At 48.4% G+C, this 24,497-nt stretch overlaps 1 protein-coding gene across 2 annotated transcripts; it reads right to left on the bottom strand.

Annotated features, from left to right (window-relative positions):
* Positions 1-1,201: 1,201 nt before the first annotated feature.
* LOC102789139 (uncharacterized) lies at positions 1,202-19,347 on the bottom strand. 2 transcript variants are annotated; one of them, XM_006800599.2, is made up of 5 exons: positions 19,009-19,347; positions 12,176-16,207; positions 10,734-10,857; positions 8,088-8,960; positions 1,202-6,232 (listed from the first exon to the last, which is right to left on the bottom strand). In XM_006800599.2, the coding sequence occupies exons 2-5, from the start codon at positions 15,594-15,596 to the stop codon at positions 5,659-5,661; spliced, it is 4,992 nt and encodes a 1,663-aa protein (XP_006800662.2). In that variant the 5' UTR covers positions 15,597-16,207; positions 19,009-19,347; the 3' UTR covers positions 1,202-5,658. The 2 variants fall into 2 exon arrangements, with proteins under 2 accessions (XP_006800662.2, XP_006800663.2); XM_006800600.2 differs by lacking the exon at positions 19,009-19,347 and adding an exon at positions 18,797-18,995.
* Between the last annotated feature and the right edge of the window lie 5,150 nt (positions 19,348-24,497).

Consider the following 24,497-nt stretch of genomic DNA (forward strand, 5'->3'; position numbering starts at 1 on the left):
CGGTGACAGCTGAGAACTGCTGATTCTGATCGTCTGGCAGCTGCACGCTGGCGCACACGCGTTTTTTGGGAGGAAAGAGCGAATCTCAGCTAAAAAGCTCCGAGCGAGCACCGTTTTTCTGAACAGAAAAGATAATCACGTAATTAGAATTTGCAGGTCCGAGCGACAGCTGCAGGGCGAATGCGAGCGGGACTGCAGAATGAAACGAGGCGACGTGGAGGAGGACGAGACGCAGACGTGTGAAACCGAGAACGAGCGAGTCTGTGACCGCTGTCAGATTCTGCTCTCTTTGACTAAATATAACGTCTACAGAGCAAGTGGTCACGGCGGCTGGAGCAGATTACGTTAATGTTGTGCAGGAACGTGATGACGGTGCTGCTTTGCAGAAAAAGCTGAAATCAAACTGTGTGAAAGATGGTATCAGGGGATGGTGGAGGAGACCGAGGACAGGATGAAGGTGGAGAACAAGGCTGCAGCTGACAAAAACATTCAGACTCAGTTTGGAGATGCAATCATTCCCATGAAAACGTCCTCTGCCGCTGTCGCTCGCAGCTTTCGACAACTTCAGTCTGAGCAGCTTTTTGTTCATGTAGCACCACGTCACAACATTTATCTCAGGCTGATTTAGATGGTAAGGAAAGGCCCTGCTATACAAGCAGGACTCGATGAGTCTGGGGAAGAAGAACTCCCTTTTAACAGGAAGAAACTTCCAACAGGATGAGGATCGGAGAGGGAATCTGCTGAGAGAATAAAGTTTGTGACAGAGCTAATGCAGCAGCATAAACACACGGTGAGAGCATCACAAACCATCAGCAGCATAACTAAGGGAGGATTCAGGGTCACCTGGTCCAGCCCTAACTATATGCTTTAGCAAAAAGGAAAGTTTGAAGCCTAATCTTGAAAGTAGAGATAGTGTCTGTCTCCTGAATCCAAACTGGAAGCTGGTTCCACAGAAGAGGGGCCTGAAAACTGAAGGCTCTGCCTCCCATTCTACTTTTAAATACTCTAGGAACAACAAGTAGGCCTGCAGAGCGAGAGCGAAGTGCTCTAATAGGGTGATATGGTACTACAAGGTCATTAAGATAAGATGGGGCCTGATTATTTAAGACCTTGTATGTGAGGAGCAGGATTTTGAATTCTGGATTTAACAGGAAGCCAAAACAGGAGAAATCTGCTCTCTCTTTCTAGTCCCTGTCAGCATTTTGGATTAGCTGAAGGCTTTTCAGGGAGTTTTTAGGACTTCCTGATAATAATGAATTACAGTCGTCGAGCCTGGAAGTAATAAAAGTGTGGAGTAGTTTTCCTGCAGCCCTTTTTATCTCATTTGCTGCTGAAACTTTAGTCTTTGTTTTTCTTAATCATGGCAGTGATGCAGTCATGCATTTGTGTTTATGTGCAACAAATGTGATCAAATCACCACAAAGAGAAAGACACAGGAAAGCCCGGGGCGGTAGGCTCATCCCTGCACAGCTGTACTCGTTCATTTCTCCTGCTAGAGGAGGTCAGTGGGGCCCAGGGGGTCTCCTCACAGCTTAATTTTGCTTTTTCTGTTAAATGATGACTTTCACGGGGATTAGGGGAGACGCTGTGCAAAAAAGCCCATCCAGGAATAGTCTAACATGAGGGGTAAAATCAGTCATTAACTGTGTCCCGATTAACATTCACCTCAAAGACATTCAGACAGTCCAAACAAAAAGCTGCAGCTTTAAAAATAGAGGCATGTTAATGAAACACTCCAATCCTCTGTGGATGTACCGGGAAGTCTGTCACTGAACCTGACAGGTGCGTTTAAGGCCCGACCAAATCCTGTCAGTTTACACAGATCATCGTCGTCGTCACTGCAGCCTTTCTGTGTGCGGCTCGCTTCAAGCTGCTCATGGCAAAAAAACATCATCTTATCCCAGCAAGGCTAAAATCCAGAATTTCAAACATCACGAGCAACTCTGAGGCCAGATTTACTAATCAGGTGCATTCGCAGGTGATCCACCAGCAGTGCACCAAATTTACACAAAGACACAGCCAGTTTAGTTCAGTAACGGGCAACGCAACCAGGCAACGCAACCAGGCAACTGAGCAACCGAGCACCAAGCAGGTCAAAAATGAGCGATGACAAAAGTGACGCAGTGCATGTGCAGATTCACATCAGCTCTACCATCTAAACCTGAACTCTCAGACGAACAGCTGACGAACAGCTGACCTGAAGGATGCTCAAACATTTCCTGACCGATGCGAGTGTTAGTGAGGTTACTGCTCCCTGCAGCTGCAGGCATTTCTCTAACACAGGTCAGAGCTCCTTAAAACGACATTTCACACTCTGAGCTCTCTGATACTCTTAAATTTAACACTCTGAATTCAAGTTCAATAACACCAGCAGGCCTCCGTCACACAGGCCCAGAGACCTGGTCGCTGACTGGCTGCTGGAAGTTGCTGGAGGTTTACAGTGCTGCAGCTGCAGCAGATATCCGCAGTCGTTGAGTGTCCGCACGAAAGAAGAAAAACATCTCATGTGGAGTCAAACGTTTTCCATTTCTCTGTTTGTAGAGCGGCGATGCAACCCGAAAAACACCAACCAGAGCAAATCTGACTCCAACGTAAAAGCTCTGCTTTACTGCGGCAACCAAAACATGCAACTTTTATTCTGAAGGCGAGTTTGAGCAGCGCTTGGTGAGTGTTTGCAGACGTGTCAGCAATCACAGACATCTGTGGGGCAGCGCCCTCTTTACAGCTGACTTCACTCAGCGATTTCTGGCAAACTGGTTGGAGATGCTCATTTTTCCCTAGCAACCTCAGGTTGCCGGGGGTCACTGATTGGTCCCTGTGTGAGGGGCCAAGACCTTATTACAGTATCTCGTCAACAGCAGCTTCATGAAAACCAGAAAAAGGTCTAAAAGTGATGAACCGTTAGTAAATCTGGCCCTCGTTCCTCATTTTCACTTTTACATCAAGAACAACAAGATTAAATGTGATTAAGGACGATTAGCCTGTCAGACCTTTATCAGCAACATCGTGCATAAAACAGACTTTCAGCCGCTCTCATCAGTGACCTGACATGTCTGCGATGTCTTTGGAAGGTGCTGCCTGTCCCATTTTTTAGCTCAGTGAATGAGAACCACATTCATCATGTAATGATTGAACAGCAGAACCACTGCTGGGATGACTGGCAGCTCCACCTGCCTCCCCGCTGGCTGCACTTCGCTTTGGATTCAGAGGGAAATCTCCTGGATTGCTTTGCTTTTCAGCACAAACAGAGCTGAAGCGGTGACAAACGGCGGCGGGGAGCGAGGAGAAAAACGTCTCCAGCATGTTTATCCTCCTCAGAAAAGCCAAAGATGGCAGGGGGAGGATTACAAAAAAGGAAGTCTGTACTCTGAGCAGAAATAAACCCAGTGTGAGACGAAGACGACCAATCATCTCAGCCGTGGTCTTGCTGTTTATGGCACTTAAAACCGAACTACCTGATGATTAAAAATGTTACACACAAAACCTCTGCATGAGTCTAAGACTGCATTTACAATCAAAATCTGGCTGCATAAATAAAAATCAAACTCAGCCATTATTATACATTTAAACACTCCAGCCCGCTTTCGCTGGCAGGGCGTCAAATAACGGCATCTGTCAAACCGCTGGTGTTAGAGAAACCACAGACTGTATATAAAAGATGGACCCAACCACTGCGCTAACAGTTGGTTTAACAAGCCCCCATGTGGAGCCTCCGATTGAGCATTTTAGCGGAGCCCCAGCTGGGCCTAAAAACTCTTTTCTATTCTACAACCTGAGTTAGCGACTGTTATTGTCATTTTTCACATGTAGCTGAAAAAACAGTGGCTCCATCGTGTTTCCACATTCACCTAACGAATCAAAGCTTCCTGGTTCAGTCGTGGGAGGAGAGACGTATCCCTTTGAGGTTGTGTCAGGAACAGTAAGATTCCCCCAAATCAAACACTCTGAAGTAGCTGTTTATTAAAAGAGCCCCAAACAGTAGACGAGAGTGTAAATAAATAAATCTTTGTCGTGATTCAGTGATTTCCCAGCACTACATGCTCCCTGCCTGTCTCTGCAGCCTCTGTGTGCCTCTGCACTCCATGCTCCATCTGTGCCACACATTAGCTGTTAATAGCGCTACATTAATTGCACCACCCTCCAGCCTGTGCCAGTTAAAGCCACCGAGGTTAGCAACCCGCGGCTGGGAGCATCGCACAGACACAGATACCTAATGATCAGTGCTAAATAACATAATAAAATCCCAGCAAACTCTCGCTCTGCCTTCATGGACAGTCTGTTAGTAGAGTAACCTCACAGCAGCCATGTTATTGATCGGATGATGTCGTAAAAAAAGCTTCAACAGCACAAAAACAGTCCAGATGTCCAGTTCAGGTGAAGCTAGCAGACAGCTAGCAGCTAGAGCAACCTGTGTCACCATCCACCTGTCAGTCAAAGAGGCCACGCCCCCAATAATATAAACAAGTGAGGTCCTAAACTACTCTCCCCCGGATGTAAATGTGTTTATTTCTGCTGTAAAGTTTTAACGTGGGAGTCTATCACTGCTGGAGCCCCTGCTGGACATTAGAGGAACTGCACATTAAGACTGCACAAGTTTTCCACTTGATTCACTTGATGAAACGTGCCGAGTATCCTGAAATTTTCAGTGTGTCGTGTTGCAAACATATTTTAACCCAAACATGACCACTGTATTTGGTGGATAAAACAAGCCGGCAGATTTTTATTGATCACTGCCAACTCTCCTGCTTCTACATCAGCTGCTTCAAATTTGACCCTCACCAAAAAACACCTGACAGGTATCAGTGAGACACCAGCAGGTTTGACAGAACAGCCGTATTTGACTCCCTTTGAATGAAGGCGCGTTAAACATAGCATATAGCATGTATCTGTAAGCATATTGCTCATTTATAACATTCACAAATTCAGTCTAAGTGATAAATAAACCATTTAAATTAAACTCTATTGTTAAATCCTTCAATTAGTTGTTCACACTCATCACACACTCACATATATATATATTAATACTTTGCTCAATAATTATCTCCATGTTCAAAATATACTATCACACTGTTAAATACACTGTAAACTTGGCTGTGATTATAAAACACACCATAGACTGTAGAGATCAAACTCAGCCAGTTTGTAAAAGTCCGTCTTCAAAGACGTGGGGGAGCAGGCGACACGTTTACACTCTTACATCCAGCAGAAACCACTTTCTCCTACTCAGATCACTTTACGGATCACTGTGATTTAATTCCAGCATGGCTCTAATGGTATAAGATGTGAAATCAGTCTGAAGGTGGATCCTCCCTCAGAGTACGTTCAGCAGAATAAAACTCCAACAGAATTATTCGGCTCTGTTATTTTAACAGACGTGAATGTAACGTGAACGTGGGAGTGAAAAAAACAACCGACAGTCAGTAAAACTGTACAGGAACGGTGCTGTTTCTGTGAAAACCGTCCCAACTTAAAGTGATATATGATAATAACAATAACTTGTTGACTAACTGAAGAAAAGGTCATCCAAGGCAACGGCAGCAGCGAGACACAGAATTCGTAACGGACAGGCAAAAGCTGCAGGTCTACAGGAGCTAAAGGTCGTCTCTACCTTTCTTCAGCCCATCAAAAGCTTCTCCAAACAAGCTTTTCTTTCAGAATTCAGCCAGATGACGATGACGACGGTGACGACGACGAAGATGACGAAGATGAAGGGGTGGGTCTGTACATCTCGCCACCTTCGAGTTCAGTAAACCTTCCCGCCAATGACGACGTCGCCTCCCTCTCTTTGTCCTTCTTGCTTCCTGTGCACACCGACCTCTGAGCAGGTTTAAACTGCCACGTCACCTTCTTCGTCAATGACTGCTCCACGGTCGACATCCTCTTCAACGGTGGAGTGGTGGGTTGAGTTGCCATGGGGACGGACGGTGTTGCTGCCATGCTGGTGGTAACTCCGGAAACTCTCTCTGCTATGCCGTTGTTGTTCCTGTCTTGCTCCGTGAAGAGCTCGCTCAGCACTTCGGGTTCAGTGGTTTCTCCGAATAAGTCCCAGTCGGGTTCAGCGGGCAGCCGCTTCGGACGGCCAGATTTGCTCCCGGTGGCGGAGGTCCTTGACGAGCGGCTGGGATCGGAGTCGGACAGGTCCGAGTCCCAGTCGCTGTCCCCTGCCACTGAACCGCAACCCAGCACAGACACATCAGCAGCTCCCGAACCTGAGCTCTCCGAATCGGACTCCCTAAAAAACAGAAGAGAAAGCCAGATGTACCCCTGAGATCAGAGTAACTATCACACACATTCTCTGGTATCGTCATCATTTGTGCTTTTTAAAAGCACCAAAGCTCTGCTTTTAACCTGGAGCTCATCAGCGCAGGCTCATTCAGACTGATGCGAGTGATTGATTGGAGTGTTGGTAATCTGTGTGTGATTATAAATCAAACTGATTATTTTAAACCTTTACCAATCGGTCTCAGAGTGATTGCAGTCAGTCTGAGTCAGACTGTGATGGGAGACAGGTTGCCTCTCACAGGGGAAGATATTACCGTCGGGCAACTAGAATGTTGCCAGTTGGTCACCAAACATTCAATGCAATCACTGAGCAACCACCAGTTTCCCCTGGTGGTAAGGAAGCCGGCAACCTATTTTTACTCTAGTGTCACTGAGACATTAGCTGACAGTGAAAAGATAGCACAAGAAACCAAAACTGGATGGATGGGTGGATGATCGGATGGATGGATGGATGGATGGATGGATGGATGGATGATCGGATGACTGGATGGATGATCGGATGACTGGATGGATGGATGGGTGGATGATCGGATGGATGGATGGATGGATGGATGGATGATCGGATGACTGGATGGATGGATGGATGGATGATCGGATGACTGGATGGATGGATGGGTGGATGATTGGATGACTGGATGGATGGATGATCGGATGACTGGATGGATGGATGGATGATCGGATGGATGATCGGATGACTGGATGGATGGATGGATGGATGGGTGGATGATCGGATGACTGGATGGATGGATGGGTGGATGATCGGATGACTGGATGGATGGATGGATGGATGGATGGATGGATGGGTGGATGATCGGATGACTGGATGGATGGATGATCGGATGACTGGATGGATGGGTGGATGATCGGATGACTGGATGGATGGATGGATGGATGATCGGATGGATGATCGGATGACTGGATGGATGGATGGATGGGTGGATGATCGGATGACTGGATGGATGGATGGGTGGATGATCGGATGACTGGATGGATGGATGGATGGATGATCGGATGGATGGATGGATGATACGATGGATGGATGGGTGGATGATCGGATGACTGGATGGATGGATGGGTGGATGATCGGATGACTGGATGGATGGATGGGTGGATGATCGGATAACTGGATGGATGGATGGGTGGATGATCGGATGACTGGATGGATGGATGATCGGATGGATGGATGGATGGATGATCGGATGACTGGATGGATGATCGGATGACTGGATGGATGGATGGGTGGATGATCGGTTGACTGGATGGATGGATGATCGGATGGATGGATGGATGGATGATCGGATGACTGGATGGATGGATGGATGGATGGATGGATGATCGGATGACTGGATGGATGGATGATCGGATGGATGGATGGATGGATGATCAGATGCCTGGATGGATGGATGGATGATCGGATGGATGGATGGATGGATGGATGGATGGATGGATGGATGATCGGATGACTGGATGGATGGATGATCGGATGGATGGATGGATGATCGGATGACTGGATGGATGGATGTATGGATGATCGGATGGATGGATGGATGGATGGATGGATGGATGGATGGATGGATGGATGATCGGATGAATGGATGGATGATCGGATGACTGGATGGCTGGGTGGATGATCGGATGGATGAATGAATGGATGATTGGATGGATGGATGATCGGATGGATGGATGGATGGATGGATGATCGGATGACTGGATGGATGGATGATCGGATGGATGGATGGATGGTTTTTATAAATAAATACATCTCTTTCAGCTGAGAGGTGAAGTGTAGACGAGTGCATACTCACTTGCCGCTGTAGGCTGTAGTTCCTGGAGGGCCCAGCAGGAGGCAGGCTGGAGCTGCCAGGTAGACAAAGCTGTCGGTGCACAGGAAATCTCCCTCCTCTGGCTTCTGTGGGGCGAGCTGTGTTGGCTTGGCGTCCCGGTTGGGGTTAGGCGGATCCACGTGCGTTTTCGTGCCGTGTGTGTGGTGGTGTATACTGTCCTTTTTCACATCGTGGGCTTCTGTCACCATGGTGACTTCACCTTTGGAGGCAGGTCTTGCAGACACAGCAAGGTAAACAAAGCTGTCCGACTGGACGAAGGGATCTATGTCGCCACAGTCCAGCCCTGATGTTCTGATTGGCTTCTGGTTGGGATCTAGAAAGTGTTTGATTGGCTGCTTTGAAGGAGACAGAGGAAGAGGGGAGTCTATTCCCATGAGGGTGACTTTTTTCCTGGGGGGCATGTCCTCACTTCTCAGAGCCATGGAGCTCTTAATAACGCTCTGCTCTAACGGCTTCTTGATGACTGAAACCATTCCCATCTTCCCATCCTTCCTTCTGCCCTCACCTTCTCCCCTCTCTTCATCCTCCTCCATGTTTCCGTGCCCCGCCTCCTCCCTCTCGCCTTCGATGTCTTCTTGCGAGCACGTGTTGAGGAGTGACGGGTAGCACCACTGTAGCTCCGCGCTCTCCTCCCTCCCCCACTCCTTTAACCCTCCATCGTCCCCATCTTTCTCCAGCGACGTGCTGCTGCTGCCCAGGTCGGAACCACTGATTGGCTGGTCACTGTCAGAGCCGGCCTCCTCCTGGCTTTGATTGGATAAGGAGAGGAAAACGCCGCTTGAGTCGGACTCCAGCGTCAGGTTGGAGTCTGGAGAGCTGTCCTCTTTAGCAGAGCTGGAAAAGAAGAAAAGGACAGAAGGCGGTGAAGCATCCCCATGTGTGCTCAGCCCCCCCGAAGCCTTTAAAGTGATAACCCACTTTTCAGATCAAGGCCATTGATTTGTTTTAGCCGCACAGCCCCAAGACATCGGCACAGATATCCCGGGTGATGGACACATCACTACAAATACATTCACTTTCTAAATTTTGCTGCGGCTGTGACACGGTTTGGTTTGTGTCTTTATTTGTAAGCCATGAGGAATGATCAGGTAGAGACAGGAAAGTTAATAAAACGTGTGTCACCTGCAACAGCTTCATATGAATGATTTCATAATGATGCTGATTACAAACACAGTTACAGCAGCTCCAGCCCTCAAAGCTCAGTTTGAAGAATATGATTAGAGATCATTTAGTTGGATGACATTTAAGCTTAAATGCTTCAGCTCAACGAGGTACAGCTCGCTCTGTTCTGGGACGTTCACACAAAAGCTAATAACAGCGAATAAAACAGCAGCTCGAATCCATTAAACAGACAGTCTGATGTTTTTATTGCTCAGTGTATATATATGTGTATATGTGTGGACGTGTATATCTGAAATCATATATGAATATCCAGTGTTAAACTTTCTTCACAGTTCAGTCACACGAGCGTAAAAATAACCAGGAAAAATTGGTGGCTGCATTGATTCTTTAAATTAAGTGGTTGGACAGCCAGTTTCGATTGCAAGGCGACTGCACACGTCACTGGCGGGACGCTATCTGCCAACCTCCTTGTTACTAGAGAGAACCGATGGTTTCCCAGTGATTGCATTGATTTTTTTTGACCCTTGGCGACCAATTGGCAACAATCTGGTTGCCCAGTGAGACCTTTAACCTGTGGGAGGCAACGTGTCTCCAATCAGTCTGAGTCTGACTAGCAAAGGTTTGCAAACATTGCTGTCTTTATGAGTGCCAACATCAGCATCGGTCTGAGTGAGCAGCACTGGACTCGACTGCATCCTGGTTAGAAGAGCGAGTCTTTTTTTAAGTTCAGCATCCTGCAGCAACTACGTCACTGTTTGTGCTGCAGTTCCTCAATTTCAGTTTCTCACATGTGATCATTTCAAAGGCAGTGACATCACTGGATTCACTGCACAGCTGCAGTAACTTCGGTCATCATTATTTTAATAATGGATTGCATTTATATAGCGCTTTTCGAGACCCTCAAAGTGCTTTACAATGCCACTATTCATTCACTCTCACACACTGGTGGGGGCAGCTACGGTTGTAGCCACAGCTGCCCTGGGGCAGAAGCGAGGCTGCCATATCACGCCGTCGGCCCCTCTGGCCAGCACCAGTAGGCGGTAGGTGAAGTGTCTTGCCCAAGGACACAACGACCAGGACAGACAGGGCTGGGGATCAAACCGACAACCTTCCCAACCCCCTGAACCACGGTCACCCCCTGCTCATTTTGCCTGTAGTGTGATTCTGTGAATCAGCCTGATGTGTAATTAAACCACCCTGTTTCTGAGTATGAAATCAGAATATGACGTATTTTCATCCATGGAAATCAGTTTTTCTGATCACCTTGACACATCGTTTTGGTCTCCAGTTTAGAGAAACAGCTCTGCCCATTTAGCTGCCAGTGCTGTTTCTGCACTGGTTCCTGTTCCCGTCAGTAATCCCATTACATTCAAACACGCCTGTATCTGTCCTCAGTTCACGAGACACAGGACAGGCCTTTGAAGGGTGGAGATATGGCTGATCCTGGATTCTGGCGTCCTGCAGTGACACTTTTAGGTTCCTTACCTTGTGCCAGTGGTGGACATCCCGGCAGATTTGGTTGACCAGGAGCCGGGAGGTCTGTCGGCGTCTGTAGCCGGTGAGGCTGTAGTACTGAGCTCCAAGCTGACCTGGGACCTGCTGCCCACCCCTGAAAAGAACATCACATATTTACCTTTTTAAACAGAGGAACAGTTATAACCAGTGCATCCTGCCTTTTCTTCCCCGCTGTTTTGTATCTGAGGCTTTCTTTGGTTCCTGGAAGGATCGAAGCAAAGAAAGCCACTGCTCACATGACAATCAAGCAGAAACGCTCCTGTTTTAAAGCCCTGACTTTTCCTGTATGGACCAGTGAATCTGTCACTGCTGCAAGCATTTCCAAATCTCCACCTGGCTCTGACTCAACCTCCCCCACGAGGGGGAAGGTAACACCACTCCCTGCTGTGCTGAACAATTGTCACTGCTTTTTATATTTTACATTTACATGCAGGAATATTCATCCACACGACTTTGCTGCAAGTGGCTGCACACCTGAACCTGCAGTTCCTCTACGGTCCAGCAGGGGCTCCAGCAGTGGGAAGCAGCTCGGCTCAGGTTTGCCTCCCACAGCAGCATTCCCAACAGTTTTTCAGCTCCTCACTGCAAACTGTTAAAACCTTCATAAACAGGCTTTTCTGAAGCTTCTATAAAGTTTTCATAGATGATTGATCTTCTCTATTATTGACTTTTGTTTGTGTTTCTTCTTTTCACTCTTTTCATGTCTTTTAAATGCTTTGCTGCTGTTTCTTCTAAATTCTGTGAATAAATACATCGATTGGAGGAGCAGGCTTCTGGCACCAGCTCACCACCACCTCCAGTTTTGGTCCAATAATTCACAGCCAGCATCACAGCTAAACTCTGAGTCACAAACAATACAGAACAGCGACTGAAATCCAAAACCTGCTCAGCGTCTGCAGCGTGATTACACCGGCGGAGCACAAACAGCAAGCACAAAAGCATCTTCTTCGTTTAAAGGGATTAAACACCTGTTGTTGTAAACAGAAATAAAGAAAGCCTAGAAAATCTGAAGATGTTACCCCGACTGTCAGACTCGATTTGGTTTTATTGGAGCCAAATTTATTTTTGGAACAAGAAGTCAGTGTGTGACTGCGACGACAGATGTTTCATTACTTTTATCCACCGTGTTTGGACTATAAATCCACTCATGTGGGTCACATTTCTGCCGGACCTCGTGCCTCTTTGTCTCCACCTGTCTCGTTCCCAATCAGCTCTCAGCTAACGAGGTGGTGTTCACCTTCATCCTGCCTGCCTCGTGTTCGTCAGTAAGCTTCACTGACTCCTGTGTTTGTATCGTCTAACTCATCATCTAACGCTTCAGGCTGCCAGCACATTTGTCAGGTGTGATTTCTAAAGCGGCGTGAGCGCCCATGTGTCGAGTGTGAGTTCCTGCAGGTGTGTGCGGTGTTTACCTGTGTGCAGGCCGGCCTTCTCCCTCTGAGGCCCGGGGTGAGTTTGGTACATGTCCGCTCGCTCCCTCTGAGGCTCCAGGAGCGCTGGGTACGACTCCTGATTGTGGGGCTGAGACAGGTCGAGGTGCTCCAGGTCAGAGTCCAGCTCCCGGGCTCTCCTTTCCAGCTCCGTCAGGCTGAGCTCCGAGGCTGCTGAGGAGGGAGGGTGGGAGCCTCCGAACCCGATGGGGGGTCGGAGGAGAGGCCAGCGCGGCAGGGAGCCCGAGAGGGAGTCTGTATCGCCTATTGCTCCTCCTCCTGCTCCTCCTTTATCCCAACCGTCATCCCACAAAGTGTTGACCATCTCAAGGACAGCATCCCAGCTCTCCACCCCTCCTTCCTCGCCAAGTGTGCCTCCTTCTCCTCCCTCCAGCTCTCCTTCTTCTTTCTGTAATGTCACCTCCTCCTCCTCCTCCTCCAAGCCTCGCCCAGCAGTTTCATCCCTTATCTTCATACTTTTCTCCTCCACTTTTTCAGGAGTTATCTCGATATCTCTGCCTTTTTTCGCTTCCTTGTACTTGTTTGCTTTGTCTTGGACTTTCAGTTCGACTGCCATCTCTGCTCTTTCTTGTTTTGTTTCCTCCACCAGCCCCACCCCACCCTTCTCTTTGTCCATCTCCACTTTCTCCTCCTTTCTGTCTTTCTCTTCTTTCCGCTCTTCCTTCCCTTTCCTCTCCTCCTCAGTCTTGTCTCCTTGTGTTTCCTTGCTCTTGGATCTCTTTGGCTCCTCCTGCTCTCTGCAGATCCTCCAGTGCTCCAAGTTCTGCTCCTTCAGCGAAGCCCTGCCCACCAAACTGGACCCCAACCCCGGCTCCTGATGGGAGGGCTCTTTGAGCGAGCATCGCCCCACAATACTGGTGGAGTTTGTTATATTAGATAAAGGGTTCTCTGAGAAGTGGCCTGCACGGAGGTGGCCGAGTGGGCGTCTCTTCTCCAGCGCAGAGAGGACGGAGGGGAGGGGGGGGAGGATGGGGAGATTGTGGAGCGCTCCACCTTGACGAACGGTCCTCTTTCTCACGATGATTCGGCGAGGCCACGTGGACTCGATGCCTTCAGCTGGGCCTGTTGATTCGAGGTCTCCGAGCGCCCTGCTCTGCCGCGGGCTGACCACACCTGGCCGCAGCCCCGTGGCGGTGCCTGGTCGAGTCCTGGAGCTGGACTTGGAGGATTTGGACTTCTTGGATCGTGAACTTTTCTCCACGTGGCTGGATTCGGTTTTATCAGTGTTGGAAGTCTTTTTCTCAGGTTGATCTGCAGCAGGAAGCTCGGTTTTATCTTCGGCCGCAGCACAGGTAGGATCCTTGTCTGCGGTCTTGGTGCTGTTCTTGGCTTCAGTGTCAACCCCGCGCTCACTGTTAGTCTTATTTCCTGTCTCACTCACAGCTCCACCTTCTACTGCTGCCTCAGGCTTAGATGTAGGAGCAATCGTAACATCGGTCTCAGGTTTTTCCTCCACCCTGGACTCCGCTGCGGCAACAACTTCCTTATTTACTTTAGCTACTTCAGCTTCTGCCTCACTCCGTCTCTCCACCTTCTTTGAAGTTGCCTTAGTCTCCACCTCTGCTCCTCCCTGTGGCTTCATCCCTGGACCAGATCCAGCTGCAGGATCTACTCTACCTCCAGGCTCATCCCTGCTCTCAGTCACATTGGAGGGTGTAGCTTCAGCGATTGGTTCTGGTTTCGCTACAGCCCTCCCTGATCTTTCTCCACTCTTTGATGACCCTGCCCTGTGTACCTCCTTGTTTGCAGATGGAGCCATATTTTCCCTCCCCACCCCAGACTGCACCTTTCCTTCCAAATCCCGCCCCCCTGGTCTTGTTTTTACCTGGGAGCCCATCCTCGTTTCGTTTTTAACGCCGGGCCTGGATCCATTGTCGTACTTGCTCCAGCTCTCAGCACGATGGTGTTCTTGTATTCCTGCCCTCATTTCAGCCTCCATCACATTTCCACCCCCAACCTCGCTCACTAACCTCGGCCCACACCCAGATTTACTATCAACCAACACCAAACCCACGCTTCCATTGTCGTATTTGGAAACCATGACCCCACCCACACCTTCAGGGCCGACCTTTGACCCAGCTCTGTTCCTACCCACCGCCCCAGTGCCCATTCTGGGGGCAGCGCTGGGCGAGGGTGAAGGAGAGGGCTGGGGGAGCAGTAATGGCGTCGTGTCGAGACCCTGTTCGGACTCCAGAAAGACAGAGTCTCTGTCCGAACGCAGAGGAACTGGTCGGCCATACCCGAAGGTCGCGAAAGACGTTTCCCTCCTCTCCCGTTCCCGTGCTCGCTCCCTCTCCAGCCTTCCCCTCTCCCTCTCTCTCTCCCATTCTCGCTGAGCCCACCCTCGCTCCATCTCCCTCTCTCTCTCCCTCTCCCACTCTCTTTCTCGCTCGCTGCGTCCCCATCCTCCTCCCCCCCCTCCTCCTCCTCGATCCCTGAGGTCCTGCTCCAGGTCGTGAGCAGACAGTTGGACCAGCGGGGAGCGGTAAGGGGATCTCCTCAGCTCTTGGGGGGGTGACAGCCTGAGGCTCTGGGTTTGGGAGTAATGCCTGGGCTGGATCACGTGGGGAGGTGAACAGCGTAAACTCTGAGTCTGGCTGGGTCGAGGTTTGGCGGGGGAGAAGAACACCGGAGTGTGGTAGCCCGAGGAGAGAGGGGAGCCAGAGAAGGGCGAAATGAGGGGGGAGGTGAGAGAGGAGGACTGCCCCCCAGCTGGAGGGTAGTGCCCCGGGTTTAGATATCCACCTCCTCTGTCCATCATTTCAGATGTGGTCAGCTCCAGACACTCCAGGTGCTTCGGAGGCGTCAGGACTTTCCAGGAATGTCGGCCGTCTCGGCTCTTTGTGCTGTCTCCATGGTGATGGTGGTGGTGATGGTGGTGTTTCTTTGAGGAGGAGGAGGACACACCCGGAGCTGAGAACGAAGACACAGAGGGAGAAACCGATCGGGTAAACCGCCCCGGCGAATGACAGCCACCGTCATCTCCGTCCTGACCGCCGAGCTTCAGCGAATCATAGATGGCTCGCTCGTCCAAGCGCCGAACAAAGGAGGGGTTTGGCGTTAAAGACCGTGGCTGCGAGTCAAACATGTCGGGGGGCGCTCTGCTGACTCGGAGCGAGCCACTCGTAGAGTAGCTAAAACTGCCCTCGCCGCAAACGTCTCGCCGTATGGACCCTCCAGGGTGGTGGTGGTGGTGATGGCTGTCAATCTGCTGATTGATGCACATGGTGTCATAAATGGATCGCTGGGGTACGTAGCCATCCCCGTATCCCCCCTCCATCCCCCCATCTCGCCCTCCCACTCCACCATCCCCAATTCCATGTTTCTCCAGGCAGCAAGAGCTTTTCCTGAAACACCCGGGACGGCTGAGAGGCTTGCCCATGATTGGTTGGATGGCTGAGGGTGGGAGGGGTTGGTGGGAGTCACGGGTGAAGCTTGAAGAGCGAATTGTGAAGTCGTTAATTTGACTAAATCTAAAAGAAAAATTCAGGCAGTGAAGGACGCATGGCAGCTGGGTTTGAGACGGCCATGCCAGAATAAAACGTCACATTCAAAAACATGTTCCTGACGGGTGTTCTCTCTTTAATGAGAAGTCAGGAGCATCTCTGATGATCAAAGTATGACGCTCCTGCAAAAAAGTGGCCGTCCCGTCAAATAATCCATGACATAACAACGGTGCAAACAACATGAGGAATCCGACTCGAGAAATATTCCAAACAGCTTTCGGAAAACGGCAAGAAAAGATGAAACGGGTCCAGTTTTTATGTCCACACAGTTGCTGTTTTTAGCTCATCTTCTCTCCCACTCTCCCCCCGATGTGCCCGCATTTGTATTTATTCTGGCTGTTTATTGTTCTGTGTTTGTTCGCAGCCAATTAAATCTTCATCCAGCAGACCGGCAGTCCGTCAGACAGAGCGACGGTGGATGGACAACTGAATCCAGTCAAAGCCTCTCGTCTCATTCTGGCCGTACTCGATGATTAGCTTCGTCTGGCTGTGGAGAGAGAAAGCAAATAAAAATAATTTGCATGGAAAAGAGCCTGAAAGAGTCTCTCCGTATGTATCAAAGTCAGTGAGCATTAGGTAATAATAGCAATGAACACACAATTACAGGGACTCTCATTCAGGTTAGTTGACAATAGAAATTCCTTCATTGGTGGTGCTGCACACAGTCCTGAGAGAAAAATGACCCTAACTGGGCTGGAGACTAGCCTGGATATGGCCTCTACAGAAAGATGCATTTAGCTTGTGTTGATACTGGAGCTTGACCACTCTCAGGAAGTTAAAGTCTGAATTCGATTTCAAGTTTAATCGTAAACTGAGAGCGTTTCTCTAAAACTTTCCTCTGACAGTGCCTGCAGAGCATTTGACAAACTCAGGGGAGCAGTGTGCTGTCCAGAACATAGTGAACCATGTCCTCCAGCCTACAGAGTGCTGCAGAAATGAAACCCCGTCCACATATAAAGGAATTCACTCGTCCTGCATCACTTAGTGGCTGACAGGTGGCTGCCAGTGGACGTTCCAGGATTTGGTTGGATAGGTAACCTGCTAAAGTCCTGCAACAGACTGTCAACCAGTCCAAGGTGTATTCCACCTCCAGCCTGTGACAGATGGAAAATGCTCGGGTGGAAGAAGATGGATGGAAGTCTATGTAACTTCCTGTCATGCGTCAGTCAGCGCCATCTTTTACTGCAGTCATTTCAATGACTCCCCTCAAAACTGAGATAATTCAAACTAAGCGGAGGTGATTCAATTAAGTTTGAAAATATAGGTCACTGCTGGAGCTTAAGCCTGACCGGGGGTCTAACACTAACCCTGTACCCTGTCTCAATACAACCAGGTACTTTTGGCTCCTGTACCTACTAGTGTACTTTTACTCTAGTAGATTAGGTTTTTTCCTGAGGACAACAAAGTACTTTTTGTAGTTTAATCCTAACCAAAGCTGAGATAACTCATCAACTCGTTAGGTTAGAAAATCATTCAATTGTTGGGCTTAAACAAAAAGCTCCTAGTCTAAAGCTAACCTGGTACTTTTCAGCCTAAACATAACTGAGTACCAAGTGTTTCCAGCCCTGAAGCTAACTTAGTATAATTGAGCCTAAAGGTAACCGCATACTCGTGGTACTTAAACCAGGAGTATTATTAGCCTAAAACTAACCAAGTACTTTCTGGCCTAAAGCTAAGCAGTATTTTTTTAGCCTAAATACGACTGAGTACTTTTGTTGCCTTCACATGAGTACTATTGCTCTAGTATGAAAGTTATGTTTAGCTAACCATAGCTATGTCTTGAGCCTAAACATAGCTGAGTAATTTTTTAGTCTACATGTAACCGAGTACTTTCAGTCCAGACGGAGTCAAATATTTTTGGTGCCTCAGCCTAAGCAAGTGCTTTTTACCTAAACATTCTGGACACTGCTTTCCGTGCCTGAAGCAAATGTAACATAAAGAAAGTCGAGCCTAAAAGCAAGCTTGGGACTCGAGTCCTGACCTCGTGCCGACCTCCGACCTCTCACAGCTGAGAGTTGCATATTTAAACCCGGCTCATTAGCACACTCACCGGCACCAACACCCACAATTACAGAGGGGCTAACATCATCCTGGCCACTTGGTGGTGCTGTTACAAAAAGGCTGCTTAGCTAAACTCTTTGGACATTTTACACAGGTATGGTTCTTACAGCCTAAAAGGTGAGACGTCCTTTCAGGACACTGATGTTGATGCAGCACCAGCTGCTTTAACGCTCGATGAAAATAAGTTTAAAATGGCCTCAATATTCCTGCAAATTATCCATTTTAATTTCAGAGCCGATTTTCCATTTTTGGTGTAAGGTTTAATGCACTAAAGTGGTCCATCACATGGCCTTCTTTTGCACCTCATAGACTTTCACAAACAGGACGTATTGAGCTCAGGTCTAATTATTAAAACTCAGGGTAACTATGTCTGCCCTGCAAGGGGCCAAAAGGGCAAATGTGTCTTAGTAAGCAGTATAAGGTGCCTGCTTTAAGGTCTCAGGAGAAATCCAGTGTTTTTTATATATTTATTTCCAAATGGCCTGTATTTGTATAGCGCTTTACTAGTCCCTAAGGACCCCAAAGCGCTTTACACACCCAGTCATCCACACATCCACACACTGGTGATGGCAGCTACGTTGTAGCCACAGCCACCCTGGGGCGCACTGACAGAGGCGAGGCTGCCGGACACTGGCGCCACCGGGCCCTCATCCAAGCGGATGATGAATGAAAATAAAATTACATAAAATAAACGAACAGCTCCTCCTGCACCCGATTTTGCACGTTGTTAAATTAAGCCTCAGTTACCTGAGAGGGTACAGTCCCGGGGACAAACTGTACCAGTAAACGTACAAGAAGCTAATTTATTTTCTGCAAAAGGCTGTTGAAATGTTGACATCCACACAAACTGAGAGATGTGCTAACCTCAGAACCACAGCAGACGAAAAAAGTTCAAATCACAATTTACAGATTCACAAACTGAATGTGGAGAACTTGTCATCTCCACATGAAGAGAACTGATTGACTCGTGTACTCAACATCTTCAGAAAGCTTTTCACAGTCCTCGCACTCATACCCGTCTCCAGCGCGGCGGTGAGCACTCGGAGCTGTCTAATTTCCATCAGCCGTCAAAGAAGCCTATTGATAGTTGAGAATAATTCCAGGTCTCTCTAGCTCTTTCAGCCTTCGTTCTCAAGCATCCTCTCCCTCTCTCCTCTCCTGCTCTCTTTCATCGCTGCCACCGCCACCTGCTCTATTTTCCAAACCAATCAATAGAAAAGCCAAAACCTTATCAGCGTGGTCACAGTCAGTCAATCCACTCCGTCGATCTCGGTCCCATCCTGCTGGCGTGCTGTCATCCCGCTTCAAATCAGCATCCTCGTTTGTTTTTCTTAACTGGCATCTCTGCCCTGTCGCCGCTCTCTCTCTTTATCTCTGCTGTTTCTCTCTCTCTGCTGTGAATCATGCCTTCTGTCAGTGGAAGGTTTTTTTGACAAGCGCTCTCTCTGCCAGCCAACACACCAACGCAAACCCTCCTCCTCCTCCTCCTCCTCTCCTTTTCACTCTCTCTCCCTTCTAGCTTTTCTTCTCCTCGACTCAGCCTCCCTCCCTCCCGTTTGCACTCCACACAGCTTCGGGGCTTTAAGAGCTTTGGAGCTGCAAAGAGACCAACTTCTCCTCTCCATCTGCCTCTTTCCTTTCCATCTCATCCCTCGTTCATCATCACTCTTTATATCCCCCCTTCTCTCATTACCTTCTAGATTTAGTTTGACCTGAGTGGGTTACCCGTGGGAAATCATCGTCATTATACGTTTTAGAAATGAGGCACCGAAGGAGAAAGAAGGACAGTCAGATAGATCTATCTATCTGTTCTGTATCTATGCTTCGGACTCCCACACTCTCTTTCTTCCCTGGCTCGCTCCATCCCTCTTGTAGCCCTCTCAGTTTGCCCTCTACCTCCCACTCTTCACCTCCGTGTTAATGCAACAACACGCATCGGTGTGGAGGCGGCAGGGAGAGTAAGAGCGACACACAAAGAAACAGCAACAATGGGTACGCACATTACTGTACACTGCAATTTAAAAGCATCGTCATCAGCGGCAGCGTTTGACCATAAACTGCTGTGGATGGGTTTATTTTTTACCACCAGGAGACATAACGCCTGTACCTGTGTGCTACGACAGGTACGCGCTCTGCACGCGCTCCATTTGGTTCCATTTTGTGGTGAATGAATAGAACAGGAAATGTTCACCATGTTTGGGCAAAACAAAAATTAAATAACACACATTAATAAATGGAAAAGAGCCACCCACAGCAACACAAATTCCCTCCACTAAAGAAGAAAATGTCAGCGTGCTGCCCACGCGCTTTGATTGACAAGTGAGCTCAAGAGATCAGAAACGCGCCGCAGTCACACTTTAAAACCACTGCCAAGGCTCCACAGTCCACTTTAGTAAACGCTTTTCCTCCCAGGAAGCTGCTCTGCTGGATGTTCATGTTAGACGTGGATCATTTCAAATAATGAAATTGCTGCGAGTGCAAGCGGGAGTTTTGACTCTTCCATCCACTGTTCCCTCGAAGCTGAGCACGTGAGCACTGCTGACACCGTCTCCGCAGAAAATCAGCAAAATAAAATGTATACATGCATTTACTTTAATTCCAATTCAGGCTGGATGGTTTTCTGTGTGGGGAGATCATGTCAGCAGTGCGCGATTGCTCACGCGCTCAGCTTAGAGGGAACATTGCTTCCATCTGTATGATGTCATAGAAGGGGCGTGTCGTTAATATGGTCATCACGCAGGCCTATAGAGGTTTGAACCATCGGTTACCAGGGAAACATAATTATTCCTTGACTGGTTGGCGACTGGTTGGTGAGTGGTTGGTGACTGGTTGGTGACTGGTTGGCGACTGGTTGGTGACTGGTTGGCGACTGGTTGGCGACTGGTTGGTGACTGGTTGGTGACTGGTTGGCGACTGGTTGCTGGAGTTTGCTGTGAAATCATTGGCTAAAACCAGAGGTCTCTGTAGCATGGAAGGTAACTTCTACCTTCCTTTAGCATGTCCAGAAACATGGCACGAGATTGACTGACCATGGTCTACAGCCAATCAGGACGCAGAACACAATGTGCTGTAAAAAAACAACAACAAAAAAAACATGCTAAATTGTAGTGGTGCAACGGATCAAAAATGTCAGGGTTCGGATCAATTTTCAGATCAGCAAAAAAAGAAAACAGAGAAAAATTTAACATTTACTTACTGAAGCATTTTTTGTCTGTTAAAAACATTCAACTCAAGAATCATTTCACGCAATTATTAAGGAAAACAATTATGGTTCAATATAAAGCAGTACAGGGCTTTGTATCTACCACTCAATTCAATTCAATTCAATTTTATTTATAAAGCACCAAATCACAACAACAGTCGCCTCAAGGTGCTTTATATTGTAAGGTAGACCCTACAATAATACACACCGCTCATTATATCGCACTCCGCTGTGATACAATGAGCTGTCACGGTCATGTGGCTTTCCGTTGACCGTGACAGCTCCACCCATTTGTAGTTAGAGCAACAGAAGATGTCTGGATCAGTTCAGCCATAACTTAAATCTTCTCCTGCTCATACAGGAACGATCTTGCCACTAAAGTGGACGCGCAATGGGATATCATAGCGTGGCTCAAGCACGTTCATCACAGTTTAAACCCCTTGTTTTGCACACAGAATACGGCCTCCCGTCTGCAGCTAAACACCCCAACAGCTTCTGTAATAGCTTTAGCCCGGTCGGCCTGGGTAGCAAAGGGCTGCTTAAATACCGCAAACCCCTCTGCTCCTCCTCTTGGACCGCTAGCGTGGGCCAGAACTATCGCTTGACAGACTGACCACGCGCACCATACACATACTTTTTTTTCTTCTTTTTCAAATCTTCGGATCACGTGCGTACTGAATCGTGGAGTGGGATCGGTTCGGATTATGGATCAAATTTGGAAGTTTGCTGTTTCAGTCGGGTAAGAACTTTTACGCTGAAGCTGGTTTTTGTCATTTTTCATGGAAAATAGTTTCATGACTGCTCGGCTGTTATTAGCAAATGTTTACAGATAAGTCCGTGTCTGCCACACTGACTGTGGGCCACCAAACCACTGATACTACCCAACAATCACTCACCATCTGGTTGAGGAATGCACTCTTCACCTGTGAGGATCATGTGACCCAAAGCACACAACTCTGGCTGTGTGAGGGGGAAGCCAATCAGAAGATCAAAAAGCTTCCTCTGGTCTCAACTTTTGAGAGCGAGGGTGAGGAGGGGCTCAGAGTAGACCGCTACTCCTCAAAGGAGCCAGCTGAGGAGGTTCAGGTGTCTCCTTGATGCCTCGTGTCCATATTGGCTGAAAACTCCTCACAGAGCTGGAGGAAGTGGGTGGGGAGACGGAGGCCTGAGTGGAGTACTTTCCCGAATCCATTACTGCAGCGAGGCTATTTAGGCTCACTTAGCATTTAGCCAGTGGATGGTCCTGAAAGCCAGCAGGAGGCCTCACTGCACAGTCGAACACTGAGGCAGCAGTTAACATGCATTACAATGATTTCATTTATTCTCTGGAGGGAAAATCTTTTCTAAAGTATTTCATTAAAACTGGGCCAGTCGTCTCTGTGACGCTCGTGTGATTGACACATCGTCTTTATTATTATGCTGGCTTGCAATGTGAGCTCGAGCGGCGTTGACTCTGCGTGTCGAGACGAGATGGACAGAAACATTCGTCTGTGTGAGAGCAGCCTGTAAATCTGTGTGCACGCCGCACAGCTGGGCTTCATAACAGGAACATCTGTGAGAGCTTGAAGCCCCGGCACAAAGTGTGAGGAGCTTAGTGCTTCTCTAGTCAGATCTACACCTTTACGTGAAGTTGTCAGTCCCCCAAAAGTCATAACTGAGGATCTGCGAGGGCAGCAGTAGCAGGGAGCATTAGCTGCTAACTCCACCCTCACATCCAAATATGGCCATTTCCTGAAACACAAAAACAACACGGCAGCATCCAAAACACGACCTCTGAATCTTAAAAATCAGGCTCCAGAAACCAAAGACAGCAGCACGCACAGTCTTTGTCATGTTACATATTCCAGTGGTGCTTGTGAATACGCGACACCTTCCGCGGTGCTTTATTTGCTCTGTCAGTCGCGTCTTTCTCCGTCTGGAACAAAAACCTCATGCTGTACAAACAGCTGATCCTCTCACTCTTTCACTCCTTCCACGTCATCTGTAGAAAATGTTGAAACGCCGTCAAATCCTGCAGCCGGCTCCCAGTAAACAAATGAATCACCTAAATCAAATGCTTGGCTGCCATTTCAGCTGAAACAGAACGCAGATAAAAGACGAGGTTTGAGATCTATTCAGCCTCGTCCCAGCAGGCCCCTGGGGCAGCATATGGTGGCCTGTAACTGACACATATACTACAATCATGCTTTCACTGTGAGAACAGCAGAGAGCCAGCACGAATGTCTGACAAAATATATCACATTACATCCATTATTCATTATGATATATGGCAGGTCCAAGCCTCGATGAACAGGAGGTGATCTGAGAAATGCATGTGCAGTAATTTATGCACATGAAGACCCTCACATGCCTCGTTCGATGCTCCAATCAGGGATCTTCTCTGCAGCATTGATCAGTTTTCACTTAGTCTGTGATTTTTCCACAGACTGTAAATGCAAGATGGACGTTCAGTTGTGAAACCAGCGACCGTGAAGCCATCTGAGCTCAGCTGATCAGGACGCTCATTTTCTCACAAACAATACAATCAGACTTCAGAGGAGGCGCCCCCTGCTGGGCGTTACAGAGAGCAGCTTTGAGGCCCTGAGCTGAAAGCTGCATAAGCATTTCATGCAGCTCACCAGAAAAATCAGTGAGAGGCGGTAAAATCGTTCAGGTCAGCCTTCAGTCTGAGGTCAGGTCTGTTTTGGCATCGGCGGCGTGATTAAACGGTGGTGAGGGCGAGCGTTACCGTGGTCACAGTGCGCCTTTAATGAGCCTCGCTCCCTGCTGCTCGAGCAGCCGAGGATAAAAACAGCGAGCTGAAAATGACCGAGCGTGACTCTTAGTGTAGTAATGAGGTTTCCTGGTTTCATCCCAGGTGCATGTTGTGGGCCGCAGCGCCCTCTGGTGGATGCTCACTGATGCTGATGTGTGAAGTCAGCTTCTCACCTGGTTTTTCATGTGAGTAGTGGAGGCTGTCGGAGTGAAAAATGATCACACAGGAAGCAGCTGCACACTCACCACACATGAATGCATCGTGTGTGTGTGTGTGACCACATATGCATGTCCACCTTAAAGTTTTACAGTAAGTGCAGCCATCAGAGCAGCAGTGGGGGTTAGACCTGCAGCGTCTGTAGCTGCTGCACACGCTGCAGAGTTTCTGATTAACATCAACGCTCACGCTGCAGCTCTGTCTCCCAAAACTGCAAACATGAAATCTTCCTGCCACACACACTTTAATTTGAGCTATCAGTCCAATCTTAATAGTTTCTTTGGGCAGGAATGTCGTCAGAGGGAGAGATTATACACGAGAGAAGAGATAAGCGCAGGCAGGAGGAGGTGTGGAGAAGCAAAAGCAGAGTTTCTATTGTAAATGTGAGCAGGGAGGAGGAGGAGGAGGAGGAGGAGGAGAACGGGGTCAACAACAAAAAAAAAACCAGTGACGCCTGCAGGAAACATGAAGTCCAGCATTCCAGAGTTTGAGCGGAGAGCATCTGGAAAAGTTTAAAACTAGAGAGGGGAGGGGAGGAGGGAC

Source organism: Neolamprologus brichardi, chromosome 19 (assembly GCF_056152115.1).
Source record: "Neolamprologus brichardi isolate AB-2024 chromosome 19, ASM5615211v1, whole genome shotgun sequence".
Classification (NCBI taxonomy): domain Eukaryota; kingdom Metazoa; phylum Chordata; class Actinopteri; order Cichliformes; family Cichlidae; genus Neolamprologus; species Neolamprologus brichardi.

Coding starts and splice junctions, on each gene's coding strand:
- LOC102789139 (XM_006800599.2), bottom strand. CDS start 15,596: ATGGGCAAGCCTCTCAGCCGTCCCGGGTGTTTCAGGAAAAGCTCTTGC. Junction 10,858..12,175: donor GAAGGCCGGCCTGCACACAG/GTAAACACCGCA, acceptor TGTTCTTTTCAG/GGGTGGGCAGCAGGTCCCAG. Junction 6,233..8,087: donor ACTACAGCCTACAGCGGCAA/GTGAGTATGCAC, acceptor TCTGTTTTTTAG/GGAGTCCGATTCGGAGAGCT.